At 28.6% G+C, this 14,431-nt stretch overlaps 1 protein-coding gene across 2 annotated transcripts in view; it reads right to left on the bottom strand.

Annotated features, from left to right (window-relative positions):
* The window catches only part of LOC126743110 (sodium/calcium exchanger 3), a 172,909-nt gene that overhangs the window by 49,968 nt on the left and 108,510 nt on the right, over positions 1 to 14,431 (bottom strand). Inside the window, exon 3 of one of the 2 annotated variants that reach the window (XM_050450073.1) lies at positions 287 to 423. In XM_050450073.1, the coding sequence (XP_050306030.1) occupies positions 287 to 423 (137 nt within the window). Of the gene's footprint in view, positions 1 to 286; positions 433 to 14,431 lie in introns of both variants that reach the window. The other variant, XM_050450072.1, reaches the window with a different exon arrangement.

Genomic DNA, 14,431 nt, shown 5'->3' with positions numbered 1-14,431 from the left:
CACAATATAATAATACTGAATATTGTGCTATCTTAAGAAAAAGTATATTCTGAAATACTTTTGAGGCCTTACATGCGATTTTCACATTATTTTAATTATACTACAAAAGTACTATATTATCAAATGAATAACTTTAAAAAGTGTACTATAGCCATTTAAGTTAAGCCTTCTAATAAATTAAATTTAAGATTTTTTTGCATATATCTAAATAAAGAATTTAATTAACCTTTTTTTTTTTTTAAAAAGTTATATTACCGTGCTATAAAAACGAAATTTCTTTTCTTACCTTAAATTCTTTACTTTCTTTTATTCTAATTTGTGCCCTGGTAATTTCGCCTAGCCTAGGTTTTCCTAATATCGCTATCCTCTCCCTTTCCGTCCTTTCTTCGGGCGGTTTCTTTTCCGCTTCTGCTGCTAGGCTCGCTACCTCATCTAGAATATAAAAATAGCAGTTAATAAAATTTCTCCAGGACCATTAGTTTATATGTAAAAATTCTTTTTATACGTGCATGCAGTCAAAATCTAAATAATAGCTTATAATTAGTTCACTTTTATTTTTCTATACTAGTTATAAATTATTAAGGCTTTCATTAAGTGTAACATCCCCCAACGATAATTGAGAAATATTAATGAAAAAAATTACAGGTTCAATTATATGATTTTTTCTCCATACCAAATGTTATCCTATTTAAAATTAATAAATGTCTTAAGAAGCTATTGTGTATTTAGGACTTTAAGAGCACTTTAGGACTTTAAGTACTCGTTCAGGGGTCAAATTGAATTTATTACGCTTCAGTTTATATAGGATAGATCGGTTGCAATTATAATTTAAAGAGCTGGATATTTTTAGATACGAAATTGACTTTTATTAATCATTTTATTAAAGTATGTATATGCATAGTTCAAACAGAGGATAAATAAAAGTTTTTTTATATGTTACCCAATTATAAATAAATCTTTATAGCTTAGCAGCAATTTAATGGTATTATATCGGCACAAGTCGGGAATATCTCAAAATTGAATGCTCCAGAAAACTTTTTATTAAAGTATAATTATGACTTATACTAGCGAGGTGGTACCTATTACTAAACCAATTTTTTTTATAAAATTTGCAATTTTCTATCTTCTAGAAACTAGCATGTTTATTTTCAAGTGTTTTAACAAAAATCAATATTCTTGCAAGTTAGACGACATAATTTGTAAAGAAGTTGAATTGGAACATAGTCATCCTGCTTTGGCAGTAATAAAATAATACTCCAGTCTGAAAGTGGATTTTTTGTAGTTTAAGGCTCAAATCAAAAACTAAAATTTAGTGAAAGAATATTTAACCCTGTTGTTTTCCTTAGTGTGTGCAAAGAAATATCTGACTTTAAGTGTTTTTTGAAGTTAAATTGTTAATATTTTCATCTTAAATAAAGAATTTGGCGCGATGATATCATCCAAAACAAAACCACAAATTACAATATCCGCACTTCTTGATGTTGATGGTGATATTGGCGTTTCAAGAGATAAAATAACAAAATTGGTTAAGGATTTTAATGTGAAATGCAATAAAGGGGATTTCGAAAAAATCTAAATTTATAAAGGGCTAAAAGCAACAGTGGCTATAAAGTTTATGAAATTGAAGCAAAGGATATTAAGAGCTAGAGCAAAAAAAAGGAAAAATTAGCATTAGGAAAACGAGACTTAGTGAATCGTCCTAAACAATTTTTATTGACTAAGATCTTTTCAAGAAAATATATGCTCTATTTACAAAGGCAGGGGACCAGCTAAGGGATAAAAATTACAAATATATTTGGCAGTGTAACAAACATAGTAAATTATGTTAGTAAACTATGACTATTTAATCATTACAATTGACAAATTTATTATTTTGTTTTTCTCAAATAATAAATGAACCTATTAGGATTAATGGCATCTCTGCAACTTGTCAATTTTTGTTAGCTGTAGAGATATTATTTCTAAATCTGGTACCATTAATTCATAAGCAATCATACTATAGTGTTTATATTTATTTTGTGCTCTTAAAATTAAAACAGAACATTAAACGAAAGTTTATTAATATTCGGGATTTAAACATGTATGATTTTTAAAATGACCTCACTTACATAAGCTGAAATAATATTTTCTATGCAAATGACATTAATGAAAAGGTCCAAATATTATAAACTTATACAAATTTCATATTTAGTGAACATGCTTCTATCATAACTATTGGAATCAGCAAGTCACCAGCTCCTTGGCGCACTCATAAATTAACAATAATCCATAGACAAAGGAATAATGCTATGTCCAAATATAAAAGAAATAAAGGAATTGGACAATTAACCACTATGAAGAGCTTCGTAATTTTGCATTGGCATCCAGTAGAAGGAAAAAGCAGCATACCTTAAAAAAATAGAAAAAAATAAATTTTTAAAAAAGGTTTGGCAAGGCTTAAGAAACCTAGATGTTAAATCGTCGTCAAATCATGATGCTAAACTTCCTTGCACCTTGCTTGATCCACATTATTATTTTTTAAAAATATGTTTAAAAAATCTAATAGTTACACTGACAAAATTCATTATTATGAACACAGCAAATTTTGTGATAATACCTTATTTTTCTAAGTTTTTCTTAGTTGACCAGTAATAAATTAGGAACATAATTTATAATATCTTGTTGATTGTGATGTGACGTGTGTTATCATGATGTGGCGGTATATTATTTTAAATATTGAAATTAGATTTATCACATATTCCTATAACTAATATTGTAAGTTCATGTTTGAAGGATATTTTCTTTGCTGTTGAAGAGAATCTATGTCCTAAAACCAAAGTGCCCAATCTTGATCCTTTACAGCAACTACCGCCAATGAGTTTAATGCCAATTATGTCCAAGTTTTTGGACGGTATTTATTTGAAAAATTAATACCTAGAAGTAAGGTTCATGATAGAAATGCAAGGCACAATACTATGACTATATCACATCATACCACCTTTTTATTTACAAGTTACATTCATACAATATTGTGGCTCTATACAACCAATTTTCCCCGATTTTCCTTGTTCATTAAACCCTTTTTAGTATAACTGTTAAGCTTTAACTTCTGGAAAAGCAATTTTAATTATATAAAATGTCATGTGCAATATTATTATATTATTGAATCATTTAATTTTTATGATATTTGTTTCTATATTATTGTGTATATCTTGTTTTTCCTTAAAATAGGGTAAATAGTTTAAAAGTAGCTTTAGGCTAATCTTCGCCCTATGGGCAATTGTAATTTTATGTATATTTACATACAATTTTTATTATTACCAATAAGTCCAACAGAGATGGGTAAATGGTCAGATATTAAAGTCAGTTAGGATCCAGATGCAGTTACTAAGGTTTGTTTGCTATGTTTTAAATCATTTGGAATAAAGTTTTAAAAGTATTTACATCTTTTGTACGTTAGATCTGATGGCGAAGTTGCGTTACAAAATCCGATACATTCTAAAGATTAGTTTAGATACATTTTGTTAATTATCGTCGGAAGATACTATACAGTCTGTCCACAATGGGTGAAAAATGGTTAAATGGAAAAATTCTTTGAGATATTTTAAAAACAAATTAAATTATTTCAAATTTTTGCATTTAGTAATGAAAATTTTAAAACTCTGCAGGGTTTTATAATCGACTTTTTAAATAAAATATAATTTTGTACTTAAACTAAGTTGACAACGTTTCAATTTTTTGAAACCATAATTAACTTTTTAAATGGGCGCCTTAGTCGGTTTTTTAGATCAAAGTCTATTTTCTACCTTCCAACTTTCATTTTCTTACATCCAAAACTTTTTATTGTACTCCTTTTCTCTTTCAAAGAATTTCCGAGGTCGCAATTATTACCATTCATTACCAAATTGGACACCCTGTTTATAAAACTAACTATAACAACTTACCTGCTGGAAAGTAAATTAGTACTATATCTAGCTATAGCTATACTAGCTCTCAAATCTTCTAAATTATTTTTTTCAATAAAAATTTAAATCCAAGAAAAAATCACTGATTTTTAAAACTGTGAAAGAGCATATAAAATTCCCCTCATAGAAAACTTAGCATAAGCCAATATTTTTTCAAGTGCCATTCGGAGCTCGAAACCGCCATTGCTAACGTAAATATTTTCCTCTCGTTTTCTCATCGTATTAAATTTTTAATAAAGGGTTGTCAAAGCTCCGAAAGGCTATTTGATCATTTTTTTTCAAACGTTTTATTTGATGAGCTTACCCGCATTACCTGAAATGAAGTGAATATGTAAAGGAATAATTTTAAAATGGAATGAGCTTAATAGCACATATCCTACCAATGGCCTTTTTGAATTTTGAATGCTCTGAGAATGATTCAGTTAAATATTTCTGAGGTATATCTGAATAAAATTATCATATAAAGCAAACTAATTAATATCCAGGTTAATATTTATTTCTGAATAGGCAAGGTGTTTGTATATAAAACATATTAGTCATTTTTTATGTTGAAGGAATACTGATTTCTATTTTGTATACCATGTATTATAGTAATCATTAGCCAGGGCTTTATTCATTTGCTTTATTTTTTAAGTATGAATTTTGAAATTTAAATCATTGATATCGTTCTTTAAAATATTTTTCAGAAATAGGTAAAAACTAAAATTACTTCTTAGAGAGAGAAGAAGAGATATTTTTGTAAATATTTAAGAAAAATTAATTAAAAAGTATCTGATTATGAATTGGAAATTATAAGAAGTTTAGAAGTTTTTTAAATAAATGAAAATAAAAAAAAGTAAGAGAAATAGTAGAAACCTTAGTTTTTAAAAAAGGGTTTCTTCTGATATTACTAATTTCATAATATGATTGAATATTGGGTGTGTGAGTATTAGAAAAATAAAAAAAATAAAAAGCATATTATTATATACGTGCAACAATCTAGGTAATGTTGACGTAGTTTTAATTTAATTCTTAATCTTTAAAATACTTTAATATTTTTTTCCTATTTTTAGACATATCAAGTCTATAGCGCCCCATTAGCCTTTGAATTGAAAAATGATTATAGAGAAAAATGTGCAATAGGTCCCAATGAGGATATAACAAAAGCAAGTAAACTTTCTAGAATCACCAAAAAAATAAGAAATAATGACAGCGTAGATGCAGTTTTAAAATATTTAATAAACTAACAAATAAGCTGATAACTAAACATGCGGTATGAAAAGATAAATCGAAGAAACAGAAATAGATGATATATGAAATATTGCAACTTATGGAGTAAAGGCTGGATAAGCTAATAAGCCCAGAAGAATATAAAAAGAGAAAATTCAAAAAACAAAATAACCAATTCGTATCGTTGAAGAAAACTTGATAAAGAAAAAGTGTAAGGAAGTGAAAGATAGACGTAAGTGGAGAATAAACGTGACGCTTTCAATGTAATACTTCCAACAAAAAGATTAGGGACGTGGCAGGTTTATACAATAAAAATACTACCAATATACTAAAGCAGATACTGAAGGCAAAAATATTTTGAAATGATAAGAACTTCTTGGAGCATGGTTCAAATACATAAATGCTGTTTGGTGATTATAGACCGAATAAATCCAACTTCGAAAACCACACTGATATAAGCGGAGGATCAGAAATGGTCAAGAATGAAGTTTTATTTGAAATGTATCTGCAAAAACCTAGAAAGTCACCTGCTGCCACCAAAGAGGATAATATTTGTCTTTTGGTCAAACTGTACACGACTGAAGACATTCCAGAAGAAATCGGTATTCATTCCAATTCCAAAAAAACAACGAGCAAAACGATGCCGTGATTATAGACTAAAGGCTTAAAGGTCTTTCTGAAAATAATTCACGGGAGAATAAGGTTTGATGTTGTTGGGAGATTAAGGTTGATTTAGATGAAACATAATTTGGATTTAAAAATGTTTTAAAAATTAGAAAATGCTGTTTGCTCTGAATGTACTACTACAAAAATGTCGTATACAGCGCAAGGACGTTTTTGTGTATTTCATTGTATACGAGAGGGCCTTCGATAGAGTATAAAATAGAAAGCAGTAGTACGACTTAACGGAAAGCTTACTAAAGAAAACCAATTTGTATGAAACGTCAGATCGGACAAAATCTTTAAACGGACTATTCGAGAAAAAATTAATGGAGATATATATATACGATACAATAGCATTCAGTCGACAACCACATCCTCATGCTAAACTATAGATTGATACGAAAAATATAGATTACCTTGGATGTTATATCACTAAACATCAAAATCTAGATAAAGAAATAAGATGTAGAATAGAGAGAGCCCGAATAAGATTCCAAAAAATGATATCATTATTCTGCAATGATAATCTGAACTTATACAATATTAAATACGGCAGAGAATAATAAAATCCTGCACATGGTCAGTGCTATTGTACGCTATAGAGATTTGGATAATTAAATAATTAAAGCATCTACAGTTAAACAATAAGAAACATTCGAGATTTGGTGACACAAGCAAAGGCTGAGAATATCCTGGATAGTTATGCAGACCCACGAAATGGTGCTAAACAGAGCCAACGCAACACGTATGCTACTAAATACAGTTAAGTGCAGAAATGTTATATCTTGACCATGTCTTTAAAAAAGTGTGATATAGAATCCTACAATAGATCATGATGGGAAAAGTGGAAAATTTAAGACCTTCGTCAAAAACTACAAAGTTATTTTACAATTCATTTTTAAGGTTTTTTTCTTTAAATTGTATAAAAAATGCCTCACGATGATTAAAGAAATTACGTGGTGGTGCGAGGCCTTTGGCCACGTGTCATGCATTCCTATTACACACAATTTCTACTAACCTAATATGTATTAGAGCAAATACACAAAAATTAAATTACCGTTGGAAAAAAATAATTTAAAATTTATATAACGTATTGAATCAGAAACATGAAACGTCTTATGTAGGTAAATATTCTAATTTATTTGCTATCATAAAATTTTATAATTTAAATATTTTCTTTGAGTCTTATTTAACAAATAATTATAAAAATATTTTCCCAAAAAAGAAACTTCCAATCGTTAAAAAATTGAATTACTAAAAATTTTAAGGAAATTGCTAAAATACAGAAACTGGAAATCTGCAAACAGAATTTTATTAGAAACTATAAAACAAATTTACTGCTTTATATTATAAGCATATTATAGATTTTGTAATAATTTAAAACTAGGAAATAAAATAGGTTTCTATTCAATAAACTTCAAATAAAATTAAAATACTCGGCAATAGAAATAATTTTATTGTGACAAGTTAAGCTGTACGGTCTCATATTCTCCCTATTAATCGGATTAAAGTCTTACTATATAAATTGAACAATCGACCTATATAGTAAGGATTAGTTGCAGCACAAGTAAGTTTTTTAAGCTTTCTTACTCCGCACATAAAATTATTTTATGCATAAGGGATTTTTTTAGCTGAGTTTAGCTTAACAATGCAATACGGTGAAAGTTTTAGTTGAACAGCATTAGCTTTTGAATTTATCAGAGAAATGTAGTGCTATTTGCAAGCGTTTAATGGAAAAGTAAATTGCGTTCTATTATGGACCTTAAAGCCTTCACGAAATACCAATTTTTTTTCCAAAATTGGTATTTAAACAACTATAATTTTAACCAAAAAAAAAAAATTACATGAATTAATTGCTTATTAAATATTTAATATGTCTTAACTACTAAAGTCTTAAGAGTTTTACCCTGCAGCTAATTCAATATACAAATTTCTTTTTTTACACCAAAATTGAAGATTTCAAAGATCAATGAAGCAGTAATTTTTAAAATCTTCCCAATTTAGCGATAATATCAAAAAATTACTAAAAATAACATATTTATATTTATTAAGGAAATCTGGATGTTATCCATTTAAGTTATGCAGAGAAATTTTTAAGATCATTAGTATTTAGTATAAGTATTTATGTTCTAGATAAAATTCCTTATACAAACAGATAGTGATGAATATTACGATACTTAAAAAAAAGGTACGTAATAAAAAAATGCATTTTGTGAAAAAATGCCCTACTTTATAAGCTATAAAGCCTGTAAAAGGCTCATTCATAATATATTTGTACATCAATCATTTTTATTGCTCGTATCGAATATGGTTTTGATAGTTCAAACGAATATATATTTCTTCAGATTATTTCTACACAAGAAATAATTTTTTTGTACTATTTTCGTGAGGAAGAAACATACCATTTATTATTATTAGTACAGAGTATATTTGTTAATTGTAAAACAAATTTAGAAAATATTTGCATTAGATGTTGAAGGCCAACATAGATATATTTATCTCCATTGGTCGATACAAATTTAAAAAGTAAAATAATTGGAAAAATATAGCGTTAACAGAATTCTTGTATATTTATAAGCCAATGAAAATAATTGTAATTAAATTCTACAGATAATCAATTCAATATAGTTTTGATAACTATAAGTCAACTATTAGAGACCCTACAGGGAATATTTACTCTAGGTTTTGAGAGGTTTTTTATGTGAAGTTTTTTTTAATCAACCCTTGAAAGATTACTAATAATTTAATAAAGTATATTTCAAGATTCTAGCTTAGACTACTCTGAGTCCGTTTAAGAATAAAAACTGGGTTTTTTTTAAACTAAGTTGAATATAAATAAGAACCTATTATTTGCACATATTTAAAGAAACTCAAATGTTCCCTTTTTTTAATTTTCAAGTTTAGATTGTAAATTAAAAGATCATATTATTTGATATTAAAATAATTGAGGGCTTAAATTTCTTGTTTAAGTCCTATATTTAGTTTTTTTTACCTAAAGTGGACCATTATTTTGGAGAATATTTTTTGAATATAATGATCTTGTTTTAATAAAATCATTTGAATTTTTTAGAATTTATAAATTATATTATGTATTAAAGTTACAAAATTTAATTTTTATCTAGTGACTTTGAAGAATAATTTAGAGGTTTTATGGCATAATAATTTAACATGACTTACATATGTAATCTATAATAATTATGAATATAAAACAATAACTAAAAATATTGGTTTCAGATCTTATACTTTGAAGTGGCTGATAAGGTTTCTTATCTATAATTGTTCTTAGATCTAATATCATAAGTGTTACAATATTTATTAAAATTTTGAACTAGCTATTTAAACTTTGAATATTTTTTGTTAAATTACTTTACTTAATGACATATATTATGGCTTCCGAAATAAAAATATGTATATTTTTTATTGAGACTTTGAACTTTGAAGTCAAGAATCATAGTAAAAAACTCTATTAGCTGTCAAAATCTTATAATCTAATTTCTATTTAAGTAATTAGTTAAAAAATAATTACATTGATTATAGTGCATAAGAGTTAATCCAGAAATCATTAAAATATATAACAGAATAACTGAACTTGTATATAATATTTTTCATAAAAAAAATAATTTTACCTTAAAAATAACTTTGGATACTTAATTTCAATAATCTTAAATTATTGAACTTTAAGCATCTAAGCTTGCACTAATGGATTAAAGTGTCTACTATTGCCATTCGCTAAAACGTAAATCAATCTAATCTTAAGTAACTGTGAAAACTATTTAAAAAACATTCATTTATTATCACACCACATTGCTAGAAATTTTATTCTCTCAGCTTAATTTATTGGTTTTAAATATGAAAAAAAATTAATTGAAAAGTTTAGAAAGCAAACCTAAGAAAAAACCTAAAACTAATTTAAGAGAAAGTTTAAAAATAATTAAATGTATTAGAAGTAAGTGTATTAGTTAAATGTATTAGTGTATGTTAGTAGAAGTAAATGTATTAGTGTTAGAAAACGTATGTTAGGAAATGTATTAATATATTTTTATTAAATACAAATTTTGCAAAACTTATGAATATACAGGGCATTTAAATTAAGAAAGGTTTAATCTTCTTCCGATTTAACTAAATATGCTACCATCTTAAGTATATCTTGAACATATAATTTCATTTACCATGGTAATTGGCCATATTTTTGCTAAATATAAATCTAATAAGGGGCAATCTGATGAGATTTATAACCATAGTCTATAATAACCAAAATGTCAATAAATTAGGTACTTGTTTCTATAATGGCGGCGGGAGGCCATTTAAAAAAATTAAATTAACTAGAAAGAGGACGGATGCCACAGTAAACAACCTTGAAAAAGACGTAATTGAATGTCAAAATGTCAGCACTTTTTTAAAAAAGGAAGTTTTTGATTTCTTGGTCCTAAACCTGCGAACTTCATACGCTACTTACTAAGGATGCTGCTTTTAGTCAAAAATTTTAACTTCAATAGCAATGAAGCTGTCTCGATAAGGGTGGGAGAATGAAAAAACTACGAGAAAATAACAAATGTCTAAATAAGATTAAAAGAAAAAGATTTTAAATGATTCCAATGTATCTCCTATTGCGTAATGAAAATTGAAAATTCCAATATCTTTAAAAGAAAACCATGTATATTACAAAACATGCACCAACAGGTTATATAAAATTGATATATAACCAATAAATAACATAAAATTCCAACGAGTTCTCATTATTTTTCTTTATAAATTGATCCGTCATCTAACCTAGCCTATTTATTTTAAGCCTACTCCCACCAATTTTATAAAACTTTGTAGAGTCAATAATCATGATACATATTATTTTTATTTCATATATAAGTGAATTTAATTATGTATAAATTATTGAATTTGCTGTTCTAAAATAATTTTACAATACTTGTAAGCTTTCATTGAAAAACTATTAACACCCTACGTACTGTGGATAATTAGATATAAAAACCTTCTAACTATTATTTAATACTCATAAAGTGTTAATTAGATCAATTTAGAGCTTTTATTGCATAATAATTTTATAACTTATGAAATTATTACCAGATTATTAAATTCATAAAAGCTTTTTAGTGTAATGTTGAATTGAAATTAATTTATTTATTATATTACCCCTACTAATAAGTTTTATAAACCATAATATGCGATCGTAATGGATTTAAATTATTAAATAGATATGAGCGCAACATTTGTGTTAATTGAGTTTTACCATGATTTGGTTATAATGTTTATGTTATTTGTATATGTTTTTATGATATAACCTATTATTATATTTGTGTATCATTATTTGATAGCAATGAATTTTCTAAAGCTAACATGCAAGACAATACCTACGTGACGTGTTGTCTCTAATACAAATCCATAAATCAATAACTAGAAGGGACCGAAACTACTTATATAAAATTATAAATAGGTCTATACAGTTTGCTTAGTAAAATGGCTTTTTTTACTTATTTATTTTAGAATTCAACTTTAACAATAAGAAATAAGTACTAAATTATGTAAATTATGTCTGCTATTACAATTCTCTTGTATTGCAACTTTTGCTAGACAGAATTCTATTGTATCTCATTATAAATTCTCAATAGCACCTACATTTATAAAGTAATTATTAATAATAAAAGTATAAAATTTTAAGAGGAAGTTTGCATATCTAAGATTTTTTTTAACTAAGACTTGCCAACTGTAAAGCAACTTTAGGCCTAACTCATAAGAAATAGATTCAACTACTAGTACATTCCATTGTGATCGAACTGCAAAGCCGTTTCAAAATCATTTTATTAATACAATGTTGCCGCTTCCATGTTATTGTTGTTTTTAATTATAGTTGGCTAAAAATGCAGGTGGGATGTGCTCACAAAATAGGACAACATGTTACTAGAGCAACATTCGAGAGCTGAAGAGACTGATACTCACCATAGAAAGGGAGTGGATAAAAGACTTCCTTCCTAAGTATTCCTTCACTCAGGAAACATGTCAAAAACTTCGTACCCTACTCCAAAAGATAACTATTGCAAATGCTGGGATTTTGATAAATATAAACATAATACAAGTTTATGCACCCATAACCGATAAACCTCCCGATAAAGCCGAAAAATTCTACAAACAATGGCGGGAATTAATGAGAACAATAAAAAAATTAAATCTGTATAATTCACGGTGATTTCAATGCGAAAGTGAGAAGAGGCTCGATAAATCGATAAAAGGAATTGTAGAAAGATATAGACTTAGAAGGAGGAATAAAAGGGGAGATGTGATCGTACAATTCTGTAAAAAGAAAAAACTTGCTATTACGAACACATTCGATAATCCACCACCCAGATAATACGCTTGGAAATTTTTCAACTCATTCAACTCATTAATAAGCAACTTTAGATTAAAGGGAAAACCAGTAACAGATTTAGAATATAGAGTAATAGTAGAATAAGATCAAAGTAAACATACAAGACATCATTGAGGCGGTTCTTACATACAAAAAGAGGCAAGCCACGAAAGAGTGGATGGCCAATAAAATTCTGGATATGATGGAGTAAATGAGACAAGCAAAAGGTAATACCCTAAAATAAAATGAAATTCACAAAAACATTATTTGCAGAATTAGTAAGGCAAAGAATACTTGGTTACCTAAACAATGCGAAGTAAAAAAATTACACGAAAAACATGATAGTTTCTACTTCCAGTTCAACAAAAATTTTTTAATAAGGCAAATACCTTAAAAATCACTAAAAATAACCAAATCGGACCATATATACAGAGCCTGTTCGAAAATGCACGAACCTTAATACCTAACAAGTGGTAACAAACATTAAAGAAAAATAGTATTCTCATCAACAATTTAAAATTCGGTGACGATACAGTGATCATAGCAGATATAATATTAAAGATCTTCAAGTCATCGTTAATACTATAAACGCAAAGGGTAAGGAGTTTGGCCTTAATATCCACATAAACAAAACCAAACTGATGATAGTGAGCAGACAACCCTATGAAAACGGAGAATTTTATATCGACAATAACCACATCGAGAGGGTTAATAAGTTGAAATACTTGAGTACAACACTGAACGACAAATGAGGATACAACAAAGTGATATAATCTAAATAAATATCTTTTGCGATAAGAGGTACCATTAGCGCTCCGCCTTTGAGTGGTGAAGTGTTATATATATTGAGGAGATAAAAATCTGGTCACTAAAGGTAGTCACTGAAGCCTTAGAAATGTAAATTCTGAAAAAACTACTTAAGATTTCCTAGACTGAAAATGTAATTAATGAGCAAATTTTATACAGAACAAGCACCGACCAACTGTTAGGCGTCGGAAAATATTTATTATTCTCCGAGGACCTAGACAAACTTGACTAAAAGCTGTACTAATGAAAACATCGAGGGAAAAAGAGAACTATGATGAAACAACACTTTTGCTCACAGTGGGAAGTATTGTTCCCATTCCTGTAGTGCCTAGTAGTCGATAAAATAATCAATTATTTAAACATAGTAGGCCTATATATGCAGGCCTACGCTGACAACCGTGTAATCCTTTGCCCAGGGAAAGATGCCGCTGCATGTTCGCCAGTGGACAAATTTGCCTATCAGAGAGTCTAAGGATCAAACCCAAAAAAGTAGAGTTCCTATTATTAATGAGAAGATGTAACTTTGGCACACCACCTGTTTTATTCCTCAAAGCAGATTGCAAGGTCAAATTGTTATGTGACCCATATCATAGGCAAAGGAGAGGTGGCATACCTCGAATGGGCCTGCATTGCTAAACATCTACTATACAGATGGTTGCAGAATAAACAATAGAGCTGCTGTGGCATTCTGTAATGAGGATCCATCTACTAGAAGGACATACTCGCTGAGAGAGCTTGCTATTATCTTACAAGCTGAAGTTTTCACTATATTGCAATGCAGGCAGAAATTCCTTAATTGTTATTACCGCAATAAAGTTGTATCCATCTAGTTAGACAGCAGGGCTGGCACCAAGCTATTACAGCATAAAGGTGAGATCCAAGCTCGTATTAGAGTGCAAAAAGATCCTGAAGGAACTGGTGAGGTTGGGCTGCAGGGTTCAGCTTGTCAAGGGGCCTGGCCAAAAAGGCTATGCTGGAAATGAGGAAACAGACTCCCTTGCTAAACTAGCAAGTGGATCCCGAACCTATAATCGGTAAAACCAAATATGTAGCTGTTGAATCATTGAGGAGTCTCCTGAACAAGCAGATACCTGGCATATGGTAAGACAGGCTAAGGCAAAAATAAGAAAACAGTTTTGCTGCGTTAAAAAAGGCGCGAAATTCGGCTAGTGACAGGTCCTTGTCATGACTAGTGACAGCACTTCTAGACTAGATCTAAGACTTGATCTCGATGACAAAACGTCGAGGATGTTGGGAGGAAAATGAAACTGCGAACCATGTTATCGGGGACTGCCCAGCATTCACGCATGCTAGCCTCAAGTATCTGGCTAATACCTACAATTTACCCAAATATTAAGGCTTTCAAACTAGAGTGCCTCAATTCTTTTACATTACTATTGGCCTCCAGTAATAAGCCCCATTGGCTGCCCACTACTTTAGAAATTATTACAAA

This window comes from Anthonomus grandis, chromosome 12, assembly GCF_022605725.1.
Source record: "Anthonomus grandis grandis chromosome 12, icAntGran1.3, whole genome shotgun sequence".
Taxonomy (NCBI): domain Eukaryota; kingdom Metazoa; phylum Arthropoda; class Insecta; order Coleoptera; family Curculionidae; genus Anthonomus; species Anthonomus grandis.
Note: the sequence above shows the minus strand (reverse complement) of the source record. Positions and strands in the feature narration are given on the sequence as shown.